The 18,445-nt window shown below is 39.3% G+C and overlaps 2 protein-coding genes across 2 annotated transcripts; both read right to left on the reverse strand.

Moving 5' to 3' along the window:
* Positions 1 to 2,641: 2,641 nt before the first annotated feature.
* LOC111627025 lies at positions 2,642 to 3,865 on the reverse strand. The gene has a single exon (XM_023370565.1). It carries the CDS (start codon positions 3,863 to 3,865, stop codon positions 2,642 to 2,644), a length of 1,224 nt encoding a protein of 407 aa, XP_023226333.1.
* A 5,407-nt stretch (positions 3,866 to 9,272) lies between these two features.
* On the reverse strand, positions 9,273 to 10,496 carry LOC111627026. Its single transcript, XM_023370566.1, has one exon. The coding sequence runs from the start codon at positions 10,494 to 10,496 to the stop codon at positions 9,273 to 9,275; it is 1,224 nt and encodes a 407-aa protein (XP_023226334.1).
* Positions 10,497 to 18,445: the final 7,949 nt, after the last annotated feature.

Raw genomic sequence — 18,445 nt, forward strand, 5'->3', positions numbered from 1 at the left:
CGCCACTTAACATGTTATATCTGAATAATATATTATAACAACAAATAGAGCAATTTTTGCAAGCAATGCAGTAAGAGGATAAAATCGCATCTTTATTAGTTTCTACTTGATCATCAGTAGAATGTTCATTTTCGTTTAATTTTATAAAAGTTTCATTGACATTTTCCTTTAAAATATTCCATGACGACTTAAAATGTTGCAATTCTGAAATAATATTGTGTTGAGTAGCTACTGGATTAAACTGTATTAAAATACTGCTTAATTTTTGAAATGCGTTTTCAAAAATATTTAGTGATGGTCCCGTAAATTTTGGTCTAATGTGCTTTGAACTCTCTGTAAGATGACAGTCGAACTCTCCCCGGTTGCTCTCTCTCCCACCTTCCCTGATCTAGATCGAGGACGTGTGAATTTAGTCCGGGAATGCGACAATTAAATAGTCTTACACTCGTTCCTGTTTACGAAATAAATCGTCGATATATTAGCTTTAGCTCGACAACCAGTTTCCCATTGGAGAGGGTGGGGTCCCGGCCTCACACTACAAAATAGATTATTTTTAATTAAATCGTTTGGAATACAGAGAAATTATTATTGAATAACATTTTTTACTTGCCTAAAATAAAGGAAATAATATAAGTGTCCATTAAACTTGTTATGACTACAATCATTGCTTTGGTGGCTAGGTACAAAACTAATAAAGTGCATTTCTATAGTTTAGCGTTAAGATTCATAGGAGTGGTGAAAAGTTTCTAGCAATGTAAACAAATGACCAATTTTCTCTGTTTAGACTTTAGAAGGTATTTTGATTATTTTTCTCCTAGGATGCTTTCTGTTTGGGCCGAATCGAGCTAATGCAGTGTTTGACTCAGATCGGCCGAACTAATTTAACTTCGGATACGGGTAGCGCCGGGTAAAATGATACAGGCCTACACATATACCTATATTATACCTAAAAATTGAAATTTACCTTACTTAACAAAAAAAAAAATAAATGAATTTTTTAAAATTAAACTTAACCAAACGGTACGTTATGTACATATTTAGAAAAAAACGGCCCAAATTGTATACGGCCCATGTGGAATTTTCCACATTTTCCACATGGCCAGTCCGCCCCTGCTTTACTATAATGATTCTAACTTCGAATACTTCAGAGTTCGAACAAAAATTCGCCTCGCAGTTCGAACTGCGTTGGTTGCTTAAACATCTGCTAGCGGTTCGAGTCGTTTCTTGCTCTACGCTTTTATGTTTTCATTGTTTTTTTACTTAATTTTTGGTGTGTTTGGTTATATATGTTGTGTGTTATTCGTCGATGTTTAACAATTTCTTCCTGCAATTTTTCTTTGTCGTCAACTTCTGGGTGCCCCATACGTTTTGTATTTAGTTCGAAATTTCCCGAACGAAATGTTTAAACGTTCGAAATTTAGAAGCATCTTCTCCATACACGTTATGCTTTTTATCCGAAGACATTGCGACTTCAAACAAAATGTGAGTAAACTGTTTAAAATAAGCTTCTAACCTAAACATACAATCGACAGTTGAGGAGAAAGAAGTTATCGATCTCTTGCTTATATATTTATATTACACTGCATGTGTTTACGCTCCGTATCGCCATCTGCGTGTTGTTACTTGAATAATGTTCTTTCGTGTGAAGCACGTAAAAACATAATTCAACTAACAACTTAACTTCAAATTTATATATTTTTGAAGTCCATTATAACCACACCAATTTTGATAATATTGTAGGAGAAGGTGGTGCAAGATGGGGCCATGGGGTAAGACGAGGACGTCTGTTTATTCGTGGTTAACGCGCTTTCATCTAGCTGTTATTTGGCAAACTAAATGTCAACCTGAAAAGGGACTAGAGAACGTTTCTTTTTTATATAAGAAAAAACATTTATTGCATAAACAAATGCAGTATTTATTTACAATATATATTACTATATAACATAAAAAGCAATATTTAAATTTTAATGGCTAAGTTGTTGTTGTTTATTCATAATAATTCTATTATAACGAGGCTCTTTTTTTTGAAGGAGTCACGCGTAAGTCATCAGATGCATTTAAGCGATTTCTGGCTTTCGTTTTGATGTGCAAAAAGCTGTATTCAAGGTATGCAAAGACGTAGCAACTAGTTTCTGTACTGCAGGTGACAATGTTACTACATTAGCTGCATGTAGTGACGACTGATGACAGATAGATAGATAGAGATAGATAGATATTTTATTGTAACTTACTGGAGTACAGTAAATACTGGGTGCCACAAATGTATAACCCAGTTAGACATGGTACTAGATACATAGTAGTACATGGATATATAATATGAGTGAGATGATATAAAGTAAAAAAAAAATAATAAGAAGAAGAATAATAACAATAAAGAGAAAATTATTTAGAAATATATACAATGTAATGTAAGCAAGGAAAAAAAAAAAATGTAATATAAAATACATAATTAAAGTTTTGATATATAGGTACATGAAATACGGAGATTGCAAATACAAGTAAGCGTGGATGTGTAAATTTAACGCACAAAATCAAGAGGAATTAAGTGATTAAAGTAATAGAACATAATAGAGAAAAGTAATGATGTTTCAACGTTGCAGAAGACAGATGTAGGTGAATGGCCTGCAGCCATGTGAGGCTGTTAGATATAAGCAGTGACAGTGGTACGACCAAAGTAGTTGTTTATCAGCACAAGAAAAGCGAGGTAAGAGTCTTGGTGGTTGAAGAAGCTGTAGCACTCTCTAGGCCAGCTGTACCCGTGTGCTTCAATGGTGGACTTTAAATAGTGCCTCTCCAGCTCCAGCATGGGCCAGTCGAAGATGTAATGGAGATTGCTGTCACTAGTACCACAGAGGGAGCAGTTAGAGCTAGGGGCATTGACAAATCTAGCCAAGTATGACTGAAATCTACCATGGCCGGTGAGAAACTGGCTGTTGCGGTGACCTGGAATGTACCATTTATTAAGGAGAAAACTCTCAATGTTTGGGATGAATCTGTGTGTAACTGGGTGGTTATGATTGTCCCATTCCTGTTGCCAAGTCACAAGAAGGTCCTTCCATAGCAGGTTTTTGACAGTGTTGCTGTTAATTTTATTATAGGCGACTGGAAGGTTAGAGTCATCACTAGCAGATTTGGCCAAGGCATCAGCACGCTCGTTACCAAGCGTGCCCTGGTGAGCACGCGTCCAGTAGATGAAGAAAATATTGCAGGAATTGTTGATAGTGTCCTGTATATCTGTAGAGATGGGATGACAGGAATGGTTTTTTATGAGGGAGATTGAAGATGCACTGTCCGAGATGATGGCCACAGATTTGCCTGCAAAGTTGGAGACAGAGCAGGCCACAGCCGACCTGATGGCGAACATCTCGGCTTGGAGAACAGAACAATGATCGCCCAACCTGTGCTGACCAGAGGCGATTTCCTCATTGTTGTGGAAGGCAACAAAGGCACTGCCTACACTGAAATTTGCTTTGGATCCATCAGTAAAGATTTCTATATCCACATGATCAGGTTGGTAAAAGTTGATCTTATTAGGAGTGGCTGGATGTCTAGTTATAGCATACTGAATGTTGCATTCAAGATCCTGACTGTCGATAATTTGATTATTGATGCAGATAGCCTTACTCCACTTAAGATGCCAAAGCTTAGTGTTATAGTCAATTAGATGATTAATCGGTGCTTTCCTAGCCAAAATCTGGAGGGAGATGTTTGGGGTCGTTTTATAGGCTCTAGTTATGTGCATGAGGGCTCTTCTGTGGGCGGCAATCAATTTGCGTCTGATGTGCACTTTGCGCACAGCCCAACCCCAGCTGCCGCAGGCATAGATGGTAATAGGCACATAAATTTGATTATAAATAGTGTCCATAGCGTCGGTGGCCAGGCCCCAGCGTTTCCTTGCAATTCGGGCAAAAGCGTTGAAAATTTTCCCCGTGCACTCTGTTATGTACAGTACTTTGTGTGATCATTCCAAAGCAGCCGATGGTCTAAAATAACACCCAAGTATTTAATGTTCTTCTTACAAGTAATAGATTGTCCCATCCCATTTTAATGGTGGGGACTCTCCGGTACAAGTGTTGATGACCAGGCCAATTAAAGACGATGCATTTGGTTTTTGTTGGGTTGAAGTTGAGTTTGTTCTCCTTCCCCCAGANAATCTTAAAACACCAATCCTAACAAACTGTGCTAACACAGAAAACCACAGCTGTCTCCTAGCGCCTACGTCTTAACGTAAAAATCTGTTTTTCTTTGGATTGTCGAAATACTGATACTTTTTTTGATATGTGGAGAAACGCTATTAATATACTATAATAACAAATGGCGCCACCAAAATTTAAAATTTTGCTGAGAAAGTTGAGCAACTTGTTGCTGCTTTATTTTATTCACTGTCCTAATGCGAAAACTTCTGGTATTAAAACATTATCTATATTCTGCGCAGTGAAAAAGTAGACATGAGTCAATCTAAGCTGGATGGTGCGTTTCAGATGAAAGAGAGGGAAGGAGTCTCTTTTAATTGTTTTTTTTTCACATATATAAAATGTTTATATATCATCTTTATCATAATTTTATTGTTTTAGTTTATAAAAACAAAGTTTATTACTTACTGTTAATTCTAACGTTACTCACACTGTTAAACACGTGGTTTCTTTTATCTTTTTTGACATAGACCCTTTCAGTTCAGGCCAATTCTTGTCTACTGTTTCACTGCGCCGACTATAGTAATGTAATAGAAAATAATAAATTAGAGAAATTAGAAAATACTATAAGGAGTTAAAGAAATAATATAAAGGAATTACTTGGTGAATTAAAAGAAGTATTTATTCCATATGAATGAGTGAATTCTTAAGAGGAAATTTAAAGAGAAATTATCCCAAAAGATTTTTACATTTTTTGGACTTAGGACACCTTGAAATGTCGAGAAATGCAAAAAAAATCGGGGGTAATTTCTGTATGTATGGATGTTAGTGTGTGTGTCTGGCACGATTTTGTTCACCCTGTTTGAAGCTTAATTTGTTTATGGACTTCAACCCTTTTTATTCGCGCTGCTGCTTTGTCACCAAAGTTGTCGGCGTTATTTTATTTACGATGACTGTTACCGTTTTATGTAAAAACCTCACCTCCAGAAACCTCAAACCTAAAAGCCTGGAGAATACCTCTGAAAACGCTTGTAAGTTGTTAGGAGTTTCAAAAAAAGTGTAAACTTATTACAAACCTAATAGCAGTAATTAACTAATTACTACCGTACAATGGAGTGATGGAATAAGGCAATGCAGTGGGGCGATCTGCCAATGGTGAATGTCTCCCGGTAGGATTTTCAACTGGCCTCTAGCTGTTACAAACGCAAAGAAAACTCCACGAGGCCAGTTCGTTGGTGGGCTCGAACCCATGACAATTACCAGTATTCGGCTGTATTATCCACCGATGGCCGGATGGCCGAGCCGTCAAGGTGGCAGCCTACCGCTCTGGGGGACTCGGGATCGAATCCGGACGGGTCGAAGAATCCCCAGGAATTTTTCGGGAGGTGGTCCGTTCGGATATGTCGGGGCCCCACCGGTCGCCCCATTGTCGGCCTGGCCGAACCCATGATGGTCCTGCAATAAGAAGCACTCCTAGTACCCACAGGGCGAAAAGAGTAAAAAAAAGTATTATCCGCTCGGCATATAAAAATGTTCAAAATGAATCTTCCGTTTTGTCAATTACTACGAACACATTTGTACACTGTACAAAAGTTTATATATAAACTGAGCAACCTTATGATTTGTCCATTGATAGGGCCGGCTTGCGCATTAATCTGGATTTAAGTTCTTGCGTGAAGCCTCTATAATCTGTCTACAAAAAGAATCAACTTGAGAGCAACGTCATGTCTGATGACCCTTCGGTTAAACCAATCAACATATTCCCTAATGATGTCTGCACTTGATATGTCAGGCAATATGTATATTTTATTTTATTTTCTCTCCCTAGATGGCATAACAACTTTTCCGTTAATTATGTTAATATTTTATAGCATTCATACCAGAACGTGACGCTTTCATAATACTGTTTATAATGGTGATTACGTGTTTAACAAATGAAGAAAAACCGGAAGGGACGTGCCAGAACTAAGCGATCAATGACTGATGCTCATTAGTTAATACTCAAGTCTATTCTTTCCTTAGACTGATTATAGCGTGTAACAGAATGGCGTCTTAACATGACAATTTAAATTTACTTTAACCCCTAAATTTCTAACGTATTAGACACGTAAAGAAAACCGAGAAAAACTCCATGCTTCTGGCTTCAATCTACATTTTGTTGGAAATTTCTTCATTTTGTGTACAAATTTCGCCGAAATTTTCAGTAAATTTTTGATTTAGCACCGCCATTTGTTCGATTTGGCTCTAAAGTATAATATTACTTAAGAAGCGCTATATCGAGGTAAGACAATACACATATATTTACACAAATTGTTTTGTTTTGATGAGATAAGACAGCACATGGTCAATCTGCCAATGGTAAAGGTTTCCGTGGAGAACTTTCTATAAGAAATTGGCCCTTATTTAAGTGCTAGACATTAAACATTTGGAAAATTCTATGTAGCTACCATCATATAAATCTGTTGCCCTTCAACTTTAACCTAATGTAACCTGAAACCAATATGGCGTTAAGGAAAAAAATGAACGCATTGCCTTCCACCTTTATATTATTTATATCTTATTTAAAAAATTCTACACGTATGTTGCATTTGGAACCAAATTCATTCCTAGTGTAGTCAAATTTGAGGACCAGCGTTTGATCCCAAAATTTGACTATACCTGTGATATGCTTAAACATGTGAAACTCCCGAAAGACATTCCCTTCGCAGGTCGTCCCTGCACGCATTGCCTTATTCCATCACTTCAGTCTTGATTAATAACGAATTAAATCATCTTCACAGTATTGTCTCGAGAATTGTAACATTTCTTTTATCAGATAAACCTGCAAGGAGTTACTCAACTTTCCCAGTAAAATTTAAAATTTTGGTGACGCCATCTGTTATCATATTTTATTTATAAAATTTTATATTTTTTATTATTATAAAGTGGTAAAAATTTTAATTTTGAGGGTAGGGATGAGTTTTATAAAAAAATTGTAAATTGCTAATAACGAGTAAAATTGTCATTAAGTCCGACCCTACTGGAGACACACACGACTTCCATTATCTCCTCACACCTTCGTCCTTTATTCAACAAAATTTAACAGCATTGATCCCCCTAATAAACAAATCTCTCTGCAAAGTGTCAGAAATATCTGACAAAAACATAGGAGTTATTAAGCTTCAAAAAGGGGTGAACAAAATCGTACCCGTACACTTATACATTAACATCCATATATACAGAAAAAAACCCTGAACGTTTTTGCATTTCCCGACGTTTCAAGGTCCACTGAATCCAAAAATGTAAACATCTGGAGGTTCTTTTTGAACACTGGCTTTCCCACTGTGGGACTGCCAATATATGAGGAACTGGGAACGACATATCCAGAATGGACCACCCCGAAAAATTTCCGATTGTTGTCCACAATCCGGATTCGATTTCGGAGCATCCTGAGCGGCGAGCCTCCATATTAAGAGCTCAGCCATTCGGTCACCAGTTTTACATCTGTTGTAACGATGATGTGAAATTGCCGATTCGCGCTAAAACGGGGTATTTCCAGATCGTATGTGGGAGCGAATTATCCAGAGACAAATTTTACAGTTACATAATTGTGGTCCCGATTTACTGTTACAAAAGAATGCTTACAATATCAAAGATCTTCCGTTGTTTGGTGAAATAAAATTTCTTGGATCCTCTCCTTTCCATGGAAGGTGCCATCCCGCAGGTGATAATCTCCTGAAGTTTGTCCGGGGCGTTGTTGAGAGTTAAATACGAGAACTACTCTCTTTTTTTCTAGTTATATCAAACATTTCTTTATACGGGCATGAAATTTCCACGTCTTTATACTCTTATGTAATCATTTTATAAAATTGCTTTATAACTTCGCGTTGTTCCGAGTGTTTTCGGGTCCTCGCAAGGATATCATGAAAACTTTAAAAACAGCTTATAATTGAGAATAAATTTATGCCACACGTCTTGTATTAAACCTGACAGCCCAGGATTTCTAAATATTTTACGCAGAAAATTGAAACTAATGGAATTCAAAATTCAGATTCATTTCAGATTACTCAAAGAAAGAGAATGGAAAAGTTTTTATTTCATCAAAAATAGATCTGACATTTTTTATTCATCTAAAACAATAATTAAATTGTTGTATTTTCAATATTTTAACGACCAATTTATCATTTTAATATTTCGCTTCCACGATAAACTTTACAATACGTCTGACACAACCCGGATACCGATTAACAATAAATACCGATCGCTATAAAGTTATCATTGTCATTTAAACTTCCATAAATAAAATATAATATTTTATTTTTCAAAAATCTAAATTTTGACGAATTATAAGACTAAACGCCGATCGACGTCATTCGTGACGTCATTACAACAATGCAATATTTAAACAATTGTTAACAATGAAATTAAATCATTGTTTAACTCGTCCTCGTCGAATCTTCCTTCAACATTTTCCATTAATTAAACTCATTCAATTCTATGTTTTTTTTTTGAAAAGTTTAGAATAAAAAATAAGAAGAAATAAAGAAACAAAACCAAAACCCACAATAAAATTGAGAAATTCGAAAACTTCAAATAAAAACAGTTTCGAGGATTCGAAAATGACGGCAGCAAAGTATGAAAAAACTTGCTAAAAATTGGCAAATTCGAGAAAGATCAGAATACAATTAATAATGTGAGTCATTTTATTCTATTTTATAGTTTAAATAGAGTACTATCGCTACGAGATAGATAGATATTTTATTGTAACTTACTGGAGTACAGTAAATACTGGGTGCCACAAATGTATAACCCAGTTAGACATGGTACTAGATACATAGAATGAGTGAGATGATATAAAGTAAAGAAAAATAATAATAAGAATAATAACAATAAAGAGAAAATTATTTACAAATATATACAATGTAATGTAAGCAAGAAAAAAAAACAAGTGTAATATAAAATACATAATTAAAGTTTTGATATATAGGTACATGAAATATGGAGATTGCAAATACAAATAAGCGTGGATGTGTAAATTTAACGTACAATATCAAGAGGAATTAAGTGATTAAAGTAACACAACATAATAGAGAAAAGTAATGATGTTTCTACATTGCAGAAGACAGATGTAGGTGAATGGCCTGCAGGCATGTGAGGCATTTAGATGTAAGCAGTGACAGTGGTACGACCAAAGTAGTTGTTTATGAGCATAAGAAAAGCGAGGTAAGAGTCTTGGTGGTTGAAGAAACTGTAGCAGTCTCTAGGCCAGCTGTACCCGTGTGCTTCAATGGTGGACTTTAAATAGTGCCTCTCCAGCTCCAGCATGGGACAGTCGAAGATGTAATGGAGATTGCTGTCACTAGTACCACAGAGGGAGCAGTTAGAGCTAGGGGCGTTGACAAATCTAGCCAAGTATGACTGAAATCTACCATGGCCGGTGAGAAACTGGCTGTTGCGGTGACCTGGAATGTACCATTTATTAAGGAGAAAACTCTCAATGTTTGGGATGAATCTGTGTGTAACTGGGTGGTTATGATTGTCCCATTCCTGTTGCCAAGTCACAAGAAGGTCCTTCCATAGTAGGTTTTTGACAGTGTTGCTGTTAATTTTATTATAGGCGACTGGAAGGTTAGAGTCATCACTAGCAGATTTGGCCAAGGCATCAGCACGCTCGTTACCAAGCGTGCCCTGGTGAGCACGCGTCCAGTAGATGAAGAAAAGATTGCAGGAATTGTTGATAGTGTCCTGTATATCTGTGGAGATGGGATGACAGGAATGGTTTTTTATGAGGGAGATTGAAGATGCACTGTCCGAGATGATGGCCACAGATTTGCCTGCAAAGTTGGAGACAGACCAGGCCACAGCCGACCTGATGGCGAACATCTCGGCTTGGAGAACAGAACAATGATCGCCCAACCTGTGCTGACCAGAGGCGATCTCCTCATTGTTGTGGAAGGCAACAAAGGCACTGCCTACACTGAAATTTGCTTTGGATCCATCAGTAAAGATTTCTATATCCACATGATCAGGTTGGTAAAAGTTGATCTTATTAGGAGTGGCTGGGTGTTTAGTTAAAGCATACTGAATGTTGCATTCAAGATCCTGACTGTCGATAATTTGATTATTGATGCAGGTAGCCTTACCCCACTTAAGATGCCAAAGCTTAGTGTTATAGTCAATTAGATGATTAATCGGTGCTTTCCTAGCCAAAATATGGAGGGAGATGTTTGGGGTCGTTTTATAGACTCTAGTTATGTGCATGAGGGCTCTTCTCTCGGCGGCAATCAATTTGCGTCTGATGTGCACTTTGCGCACAGCCCAACCCCAACTGCCGCAGGCATAGATGCTGATAGGCACATAAATTTGATTATAAATAGTGTCCATGGCCTCCGACTGAAAGGGAAGATATCCCGACGGGAGTCGGGGCTCTAATATCGACCCTCGCTGCGCTGAACGGGGCGACGTTCCGACGGGAGTCNTTTCCTAGCCAAAATCTGGAGGGAGATGTTTGGGGTCGTTTTATAGGCTCTAGTTATGTGCATGAGGGCTCTTCTCTGGGCGGCAATCAATTTGCGTCTGATGTGCATATTGCGCACAGTCCAACCCCAGCTGCCGCAGGCATAGATGGTGATAGGCACATAAATTTGATTATAAATAGTGTCCATAGAGTCGGTGGCCAGGCCCCAGCGTTGAAAATTTTTCTTGTGCGCTCTGTTATGTACTTTGTGTGATCATTCCAAAGCAGCCGATGGTCTAAAATAACACCCAAGTATTTAATGTTCTTCTTACAAGTAATAGATTGTCCCACTCTCCGGTACAAGTGTTGATGACCAGGCCTATTAAAGACGATGCATTTGGTTTTTGTTGGGTTGAAGTTGAGTTTGTTCTCCTTCCCCCAGATGAGGATTTTTTCTAGAATAGTGTTGCCATTAGTCTCGAGTGCAGCATGGGGGCGGCCTCCAAAGAGCACAAGGGCATCATCGGCGTAGGCTGCAATGTCGTGCTGGCCAAAGTCCTGCGTGAGGAAGTTATTAAACACTACGTTCCACAGAATTGGACCACAGACAGAGCCCTGAGGGCAGCCGCGGACGACATTGCGGTGAATGGTGTGTTCGCCACATTGCAGGATGGCCGATCTGTTGTTGAGGTAGTCACGGATAATCTTGTAAATGTTCGCAGGGCGGTTCATCTCTCTAAGGTTTTGAAGAATCAAAGGCCACCAGGCACTGTCGAACACTTTTGCGATGTCCAGGCTGATGGCGAGAACATATTTGTGTGTTTCAAGTAGGTTGTTGATACTGCTTACTACTTTGTCGATGGCCTCTGCTGACGATCTCTGTGGCCGAAAACCAAACTGGGAGTTGTGTAAGATGTTGTTGGATTCCAAGTGCCATAGAAGTCTGTTGTTGACCAGTCCCTCCAGGAGCTTGCCAAGGACGGGCAAGAGGGAGATTGGTCTGCTGTCCTCAGGATTGCCCGGCTTGGGAATAGGAACAATTCTGGCCCGTTTCCAGGAGTCGGGAAAGATGCCGTGTTTGAGGCAGGCATTGTACAAGTTGTTCAGGTTTGTTGGGATAAGGCTCCATATTACTTTGGCTATTTCAGGTGTGATGTTGTTATGGCCTGGAGCTTTCTTGTTGTGTAGGTTAGAGAAGGCTTTGTCAATTTCATGAAGATTGAAATCAGGATCATTCTGGGTACGGATTTCGGTATCAATTTGTTGCCTGATCATGCTTTGAGTGGTTGTGTCTTGGTCTTGTGGATCATCGAGGCAGAAGCTATCAATCTTGTTGTTAGCGGCCTGGAAGAAGTCCTCCCCGGCACTGCTAGAGTATAGAATTTGACTTTGTTTGAGTTTCCCCGTACATAATTTAGTAATATAACCCCAAGGGTTTTTGCTGATGGAGGCACAGAAGTTGTTCCAGGACTCATGCTTGGCCTTCTTGATTTTGTTTTTATATTTGTGCAGATGGCTGTAATATTGTCGTTTTATGATTGGTGCGCTCTGGCTCTGTGTGACAATTCTGAAAGTGTTTTCTCAGTCGGACATTTTCTTTCCTGAGTCTAGTCAGCTCAGAGGTCCACCAGGAGACAGGTTTACATCTATTGATGTATTGTGGTATGTGATTCCTGCAGGCCACGTTAATGATGTTTATGTTGTAGTCGATTCGTCCACGTGCCTCGTTGTAATCGTCTTGCTCACAGTCAACAAGATTATTTATGAGGAACAGATGTAGATCGGTCAAGTTGGCATGTTTCAAACTGTATCTGGGGCGAGGATGTAGGTTGTAGGAGGTGACACCGATCCTGAAAGAGATGAAGGCGTGATCATCAATGAGTTGTCCAAAATTTTCCATTCACTAATGAGGGGAAAACAGTCCGCAGAGCACGCAGTGACATCTATCCAGCTTCTACCTTGTTTTGAAATAAAGGTGGGTGGGGAGAGAGGGTCGTTAATGACAATCAGGTTATTTTGAGCAAAGAATTCCTCGAGGAGGCGTCCACGGTTGTCCAAGCGATCACCCCCCCCCAAGTAGGGGAGTGAGCGTTGGTGTCACCTGCCACAATGAAGTAAGCATTTTTGAAAGTGTTCATAATATTCTGGATATTATCGAGAATGGTCTGAATGTTTAAATCTTTGGGGCAGTAATAGTTGATGACAATATATCTTTGGTCTTTGATGATCAGTTCAAAACAGCAAATATATTGGGTGCTTAGAGTACTATGATGAAGGAGAGAGAGATGGTTATTGACAGCAATTGAGACGGCCCAGGGGTAATCAGTGGTTTCACTGAGTGGAGTACAGTAGGTAGGAAGGCATGCTGGTCTGGTGTTAACACAATATGGCTCCTGACAGAGAACAAAATCATATTTTGAAATAAGAGTGGTGAGAATGGAAGTTGCAGCAATGCTTCTTCCGGCGTTAAACTGCAGGAAACTAAAGTTGTTACTGACTTGTTGTTCCATAGTCTGTTTGTTTTATTAGATTAGTCTTAATTATTTGATAAATGTGACAGGAACCATTATGAGCATTGTGTTTTGTATTGCCTGCTTTCTCTTGTTTGCAGTTGATGCAAGTCGGTTTTTGATCCTTATGTTTACATTCTCTGAAGGAATGCTCACCAGTACAATGGCTACAAGTAGCAGTAGTCTGGGTGCAGGTTTTGGTGGTATGACCATACTGACAACAGCGGTAGCATTGGAGGACGGGACAGAAGTCCGCAACCCTGCATCTTGACCACTCCAGGTTTAATTTTCCTAGCATAAGAAGTTGTTTCTGTAGGAATGGTGTCACCTCAACCGCCCAATTCTGAAAGTCACCAGTCTTCTTCTTGTAGCAAATTTGATGGTGAAGACCTCTCTGAGTTTCTTTTCCGTGTAGAATTCTTTGATAGCGTCGTTTTGGTTTAGGATGAGCGCAGGAAGTTCATCGCGGGTAATCTGTGCAGGCACAGAGTAAATGATGATGTGTGGGAGACGTTTGCCTGGAATCCTGACTCTAACCCTTGTAATGTTGTCTCTAATGTAGGATTTGAGAGTATTGACATCCTCTTTCTTTTTCAGTTTGATTGCGAGGCCACCTCCCCCTATGTTTCGGATGCGTTCAATTCCAATGTTTAGATTGGATGGTTTAACTTTGCTGTATATGATTTTTCTTAAGTTGTTACAGCTTTTCTCCTCACTGTTGTGGTAGACTGGAAGAACCTCGTTGGAAAGTGAAGGGTCTTAACGTGATTTGTAGAGTGTAACAATTTCTCAGATTGAAGGACGAAGCTGTAAGATGGCGCAATGCTGCCAGTGGGAGTGTTAACAGCACAACCATTCTCCATCTTTTCTTTGATACTTTTTTGTGTTTCAAGGATATCTTTGATAGGACTGTCATCAATGAGTCGGTCAAGTTTCACAGAAATCTCCTTGAGTTGCAACTGAGGGGAGTCATGGATCAGCTGGTTTGCTATGGAGTTTACATCATTGTTGATGCTATTATTGCTTTTGCTGACATCATCTATTTTGGCAATGATTTTTTCCAGTTTTTGGTTTAACTCAGAGTGGTAGTCAGGTGGGCAGAATGTTTTTGGTGGCAGAAGCACGGGTATCGATGGTGTCATTCCAGAGATAAGAATTTCACTGCACTTGACGATCAATTTCCTTTTTCCCACTGGAGTTGTTGGGGAAGGATGAGCACACAGTTCGTGTCCCTGCCGTGGGTCAGCATGTTGAGAGGATGGGGTGCCTACAGCGTGAGTTGGAGACACACACACAGAAGCAGTTTCAGTGGAAGGTGAGGCAGTGTCCCTCTCGAGTGGGCAGTTTTCCAAAATGGTGGATTTAACCAGGTCAATAATTTTTTGGATCTGGTCAGACAAGTACTTGGCATGTCTTCCTCTGTTGAAACAACCATTGAAGTTTTCCGCAAAGTACTCCTTAGCTTCGTCTGCAATTCTATATGCCTTATCGAGAAATACAGATAGTACACCAGATTCCTCAGAGCGCATGTTAACAGATGAGTGGCATGGACACATAACAGTAAGAAAACGTGTACAAAACAAGAACAGATGTGTATATGTATTGAGAGTGTAGAGCCTCTTTATCAATAGGACTCCAGACTGAGAGGAAGGAAAAACAGCAGTCTCAATGTCCAACAGAGAGTACAAGAAAAGAGTCAGTTAGTTAGCCGATAGGGCCTGTTCGAGCGAGAAGCGAGTTTGCGCCGATACGGCGCTGTACACGCCAAACGACTAAACTTGATAATTTATAACTAAACTCTGAGACAAAATGAGAGCACACGACAGACCCGAATATAGAGAAATACTGGTTCTCTAGAGCAAAACCTACTAGCCGCCGTACTCTAAACGCAGATCGGCTAGCACACGCCGAGTGGCTGACTATGCCACGGGTAGATAACAAAGGGCTTTGTTAAGCACAAGAGATACGAACACTGATTACTTTGTAAATATAAGTTTGATGACCACCAGATTAACAGGGTCCATATATGTTAACTAGGAGACATATTCGTCGTCATTAAGCAAAGCAAATACGTGATCCGCTCCCGTAACGACACACCAATGTCTAAAAGTTCAAGTGGTAATAACTTCTGAAAAAGTTCATCAATCTTCAAAAGAGTGGTACTCACATATAGCGGGCGTTATTCCGAGTCTAGTGATATAAGATACTATGTTGAAATATCCAGTAAACAGAAGATTTCGTGGTTGAAGCACAGAGCCCATTTACTGACTACCTATTTGGGCGACTTCGATGTTGGGCTCCATGGTGGGTGGGGTCATTAGGAGCTGAATAGTTGTTATTAAATATGGATTCATCAAAATAAAAAAAAACATGTACTAATGCATTGCCGCCAAAGGAGGTTAATTCTTCCAATCAACCATCTTATTTCATCGTCCATGCTACAGGAGAAACACCTCTTTCTAAACGTTCCCCCTTTTTGATTCAGAAACTTTTCGAATCGACCATTGGGCATTTCAAAAAAATCCAAAAGTTGAGGTAAGGAGATCTGCTTGTAGAAGCAGCCTCCCCTCAACAGTCTGAAAAGCTTATGAAAACGAAATCTCTAGGAGACATACAAGTCACCATCACTACACACACAAGTTTGAACTCATCACATGGTGTGATATCTGAAATCGATCTGATGTCTGAGGATGAATCAGATATTCAGGTCGGCCTTTCAGACCAAGGTGTCACTGCTGTTCGATGAATTTCAATCCTTCGAGATGGCAAGTTGATACCAACTAAACACCTTATCCTCACCCTGGGAAAACCGTTATTGCCGTCTTTTGTTACAGCAGGATATTTGCGCTGTTCAGTTTGCCCATATATTCCAAACCCGCTGCATTGCTTTACATGCCAGCGGTTTGGACACTCACAAACATCCTGCCGAGGTAAAAGCTTATGTGCACAGTGTGGAATAGAAGGCCACCAGAGTACTGAGTGCACCAGTACTCCACGCTGTGTAAACTGCAACGATGCCCATCCTGCCTACTCTCGGAAATGCTCTGCATGGCAGAGAGAGAGAGAGATTCAGCGGGTGAAAACTGTAAACAATCTATCCTACCCAGAGGCTCGACGCATGGTCAACCCAAGTGCTCCTTTCAAACAGAAGTCTTTTGCAGCTACTTTAAAGTCTACAAACACCATTGGGATTCAAACAGATATATCTGTTTCCCCAAAGGAATCTCTTACTCACCATGCAAAATGTTTAATACTCCCATCACAAGAAACACCAGCAAAGGAGAGTACAAAAGCAAAAACGCCCCTACTTAAAACAGGGGTAATAACAAGAAACTTGGGTTTTAAAAAGGCAAGCAAGAACCCACTAAACAAACAGAGAGTGAAAGCAGCTCTCTCTAAATGTAAAAAATCAGAAGCTCACTCTATGAGTGAGTTTTCTGATATCTCTGATGAAGAGACTAATATGCAGGTGACAAAACCAACGTCACCTCAAAAAGAAAAACCCCCTGTGAAACTAAAGAGGGATACCCTTGCTAAAAATGCTGCCTCAAACACATAATGGATTACAAAATAATCCAATGGAACTGTCGTGGTTTCCGCAACAACTTCTCTGACATTAAACACTTGACATCATATACCCAAACACTCTGTGTGGCACTCCAGGAAACCCATCTAAAACCTGGAGAAAAAATTTTCTTGAAAGGATTTGACCTCTACCGAAAGGATGACGATAGCCACAACTGTGCCAGTGGAGGTGTGGCTATACTGGTTTCAAATTGCATCCCATCCTTACCAGTACAAATAACAACAGATTTGCAAGCTGTGGCAGTCAGAATTTCAATTGGAGTAACTGTTACAGTTTGCTCTATATACTTGCCCCCAGAAGTCAGAGTCAATGAGGATGAATTGAATTCATTAGTTGAACAGCTGCCAACTCCATTTCTTTTACTGGGTGATTTCAATGGCCACAATCCTATGTGGGCAGTCCCGACATCAATCGTCGAGGCACAGCCATTGAGAGATTTATCGGCAATCAGCAAATCTATTTATTTAATACTGGAGAAGTGACATACTTTCATGCCCCAACAAGAATATTTACTGCTATTGATCTATCCTTAGCAAACCTAAACTTGTTTTCAGCATATTCATGGGAGGTTGGATCTAATCCACTCTTTAGGGACCACTTCCCAATATTTCTAAAATACCAAGGCAGAGAAAGCTGTGAAACAGCTCGTCCACCACGCTGGAAACTTGAAACAGCAGATTGGCCTGCATTCTTTTCTTTGGCTAACATCACTGAGGAAATCTGCATATCTGCATATCTTTGCTAAATTGTCCGTGGTACTTCTGTTCCTACAAAATCAACTGCATCATTGATATCTGCATACTGCAGATATCAATGATGCAGTTGAGGTTGTCACTTCCTGTATCATTCAGGCAGCAGAAAAAACAATGGAAAAAACATCAACTAGATATCCAAAACATCTGAAACCATGGTGGGATCAGAATTGCAAGGCAGCATTTAAAGCATAAAAGAAAGCATGGGGGATTTTTAGAAGATACCCCACTGAGAAAAATTTGGTTGCTTTTCAAAAAGCAAAGGCAAATGCCAGAAGAATAAGGAGGCAAAGCCAAAGGGATTTTTGGAGGAAGTATGTTTCAAGCATAACATCTTCCACTAGCTCAAAAGCAGTCTGGGATAAAATCCATAAAATTAATGGGAAATATGCTTCTTACTTTCTGTCCATGCTGGAAAATAATGGCACAATAATCAGCGATATACAGGGTATTGCTGATATACTGGGTGAAACATTTTTTGCTTCATTTAGCAATATTATGTATCCAAGGAATTTTCAAGCATATAAAGCACAAAGAGAAAAACAAAATTTAAATCTTTATTCTTCATTTAATGACGAATATAATATGCCATTTACCAGCATAGAACTACATACAGCAATCTTTCGTTCAAGGAATAGTGCTGTAGGTTTGGATAAAATCCACTATAGCATGATTAAAAATCTGTCAAATAATTCTCTTTCTAATCTTTTGAATCTGTTTAAGAGAATATGGACAGAACATACTTTTCCTGACTCTTGGAGGCTATCAATCATTATTCCCATTTGCAAGCCTGGTAAAGATTGCAAGAATCCCTCTAATTATAGACCAATCTTTCTGACAAGTTGTATTTGTAAACTCCTAGAGAGGATGGTAAACAGACGTCTGATGTTGCTCCTAGAGGAAAAGAACTACTTTACACCACACCAGAGTGGATTTTGTAGGAACAGAAGTACCACGGACAATTTAGTAAACCTTGAAACATCTATACGCGAAGCGTTTGTTAGACGACAGCACTTAGTGTCTGTATT

The sequence above is a fragment of the Centruroides sculpturatus genome, unplaced genomic scaffold (genome assembly GCF_000671375.1).
Source record: "Centruroides sculpturatus isolate CEXI.00-Female unplaced genomic scaffold, Cexi_2.0 scaffold386, whole genome shotgun sequence".
Lineage (NCBI taxonomy): Eukaryota > Metazoa > Arthropoda > Arachnida > Scorpiones > Buthidae > Centruroides > Centruroides sculpturatus.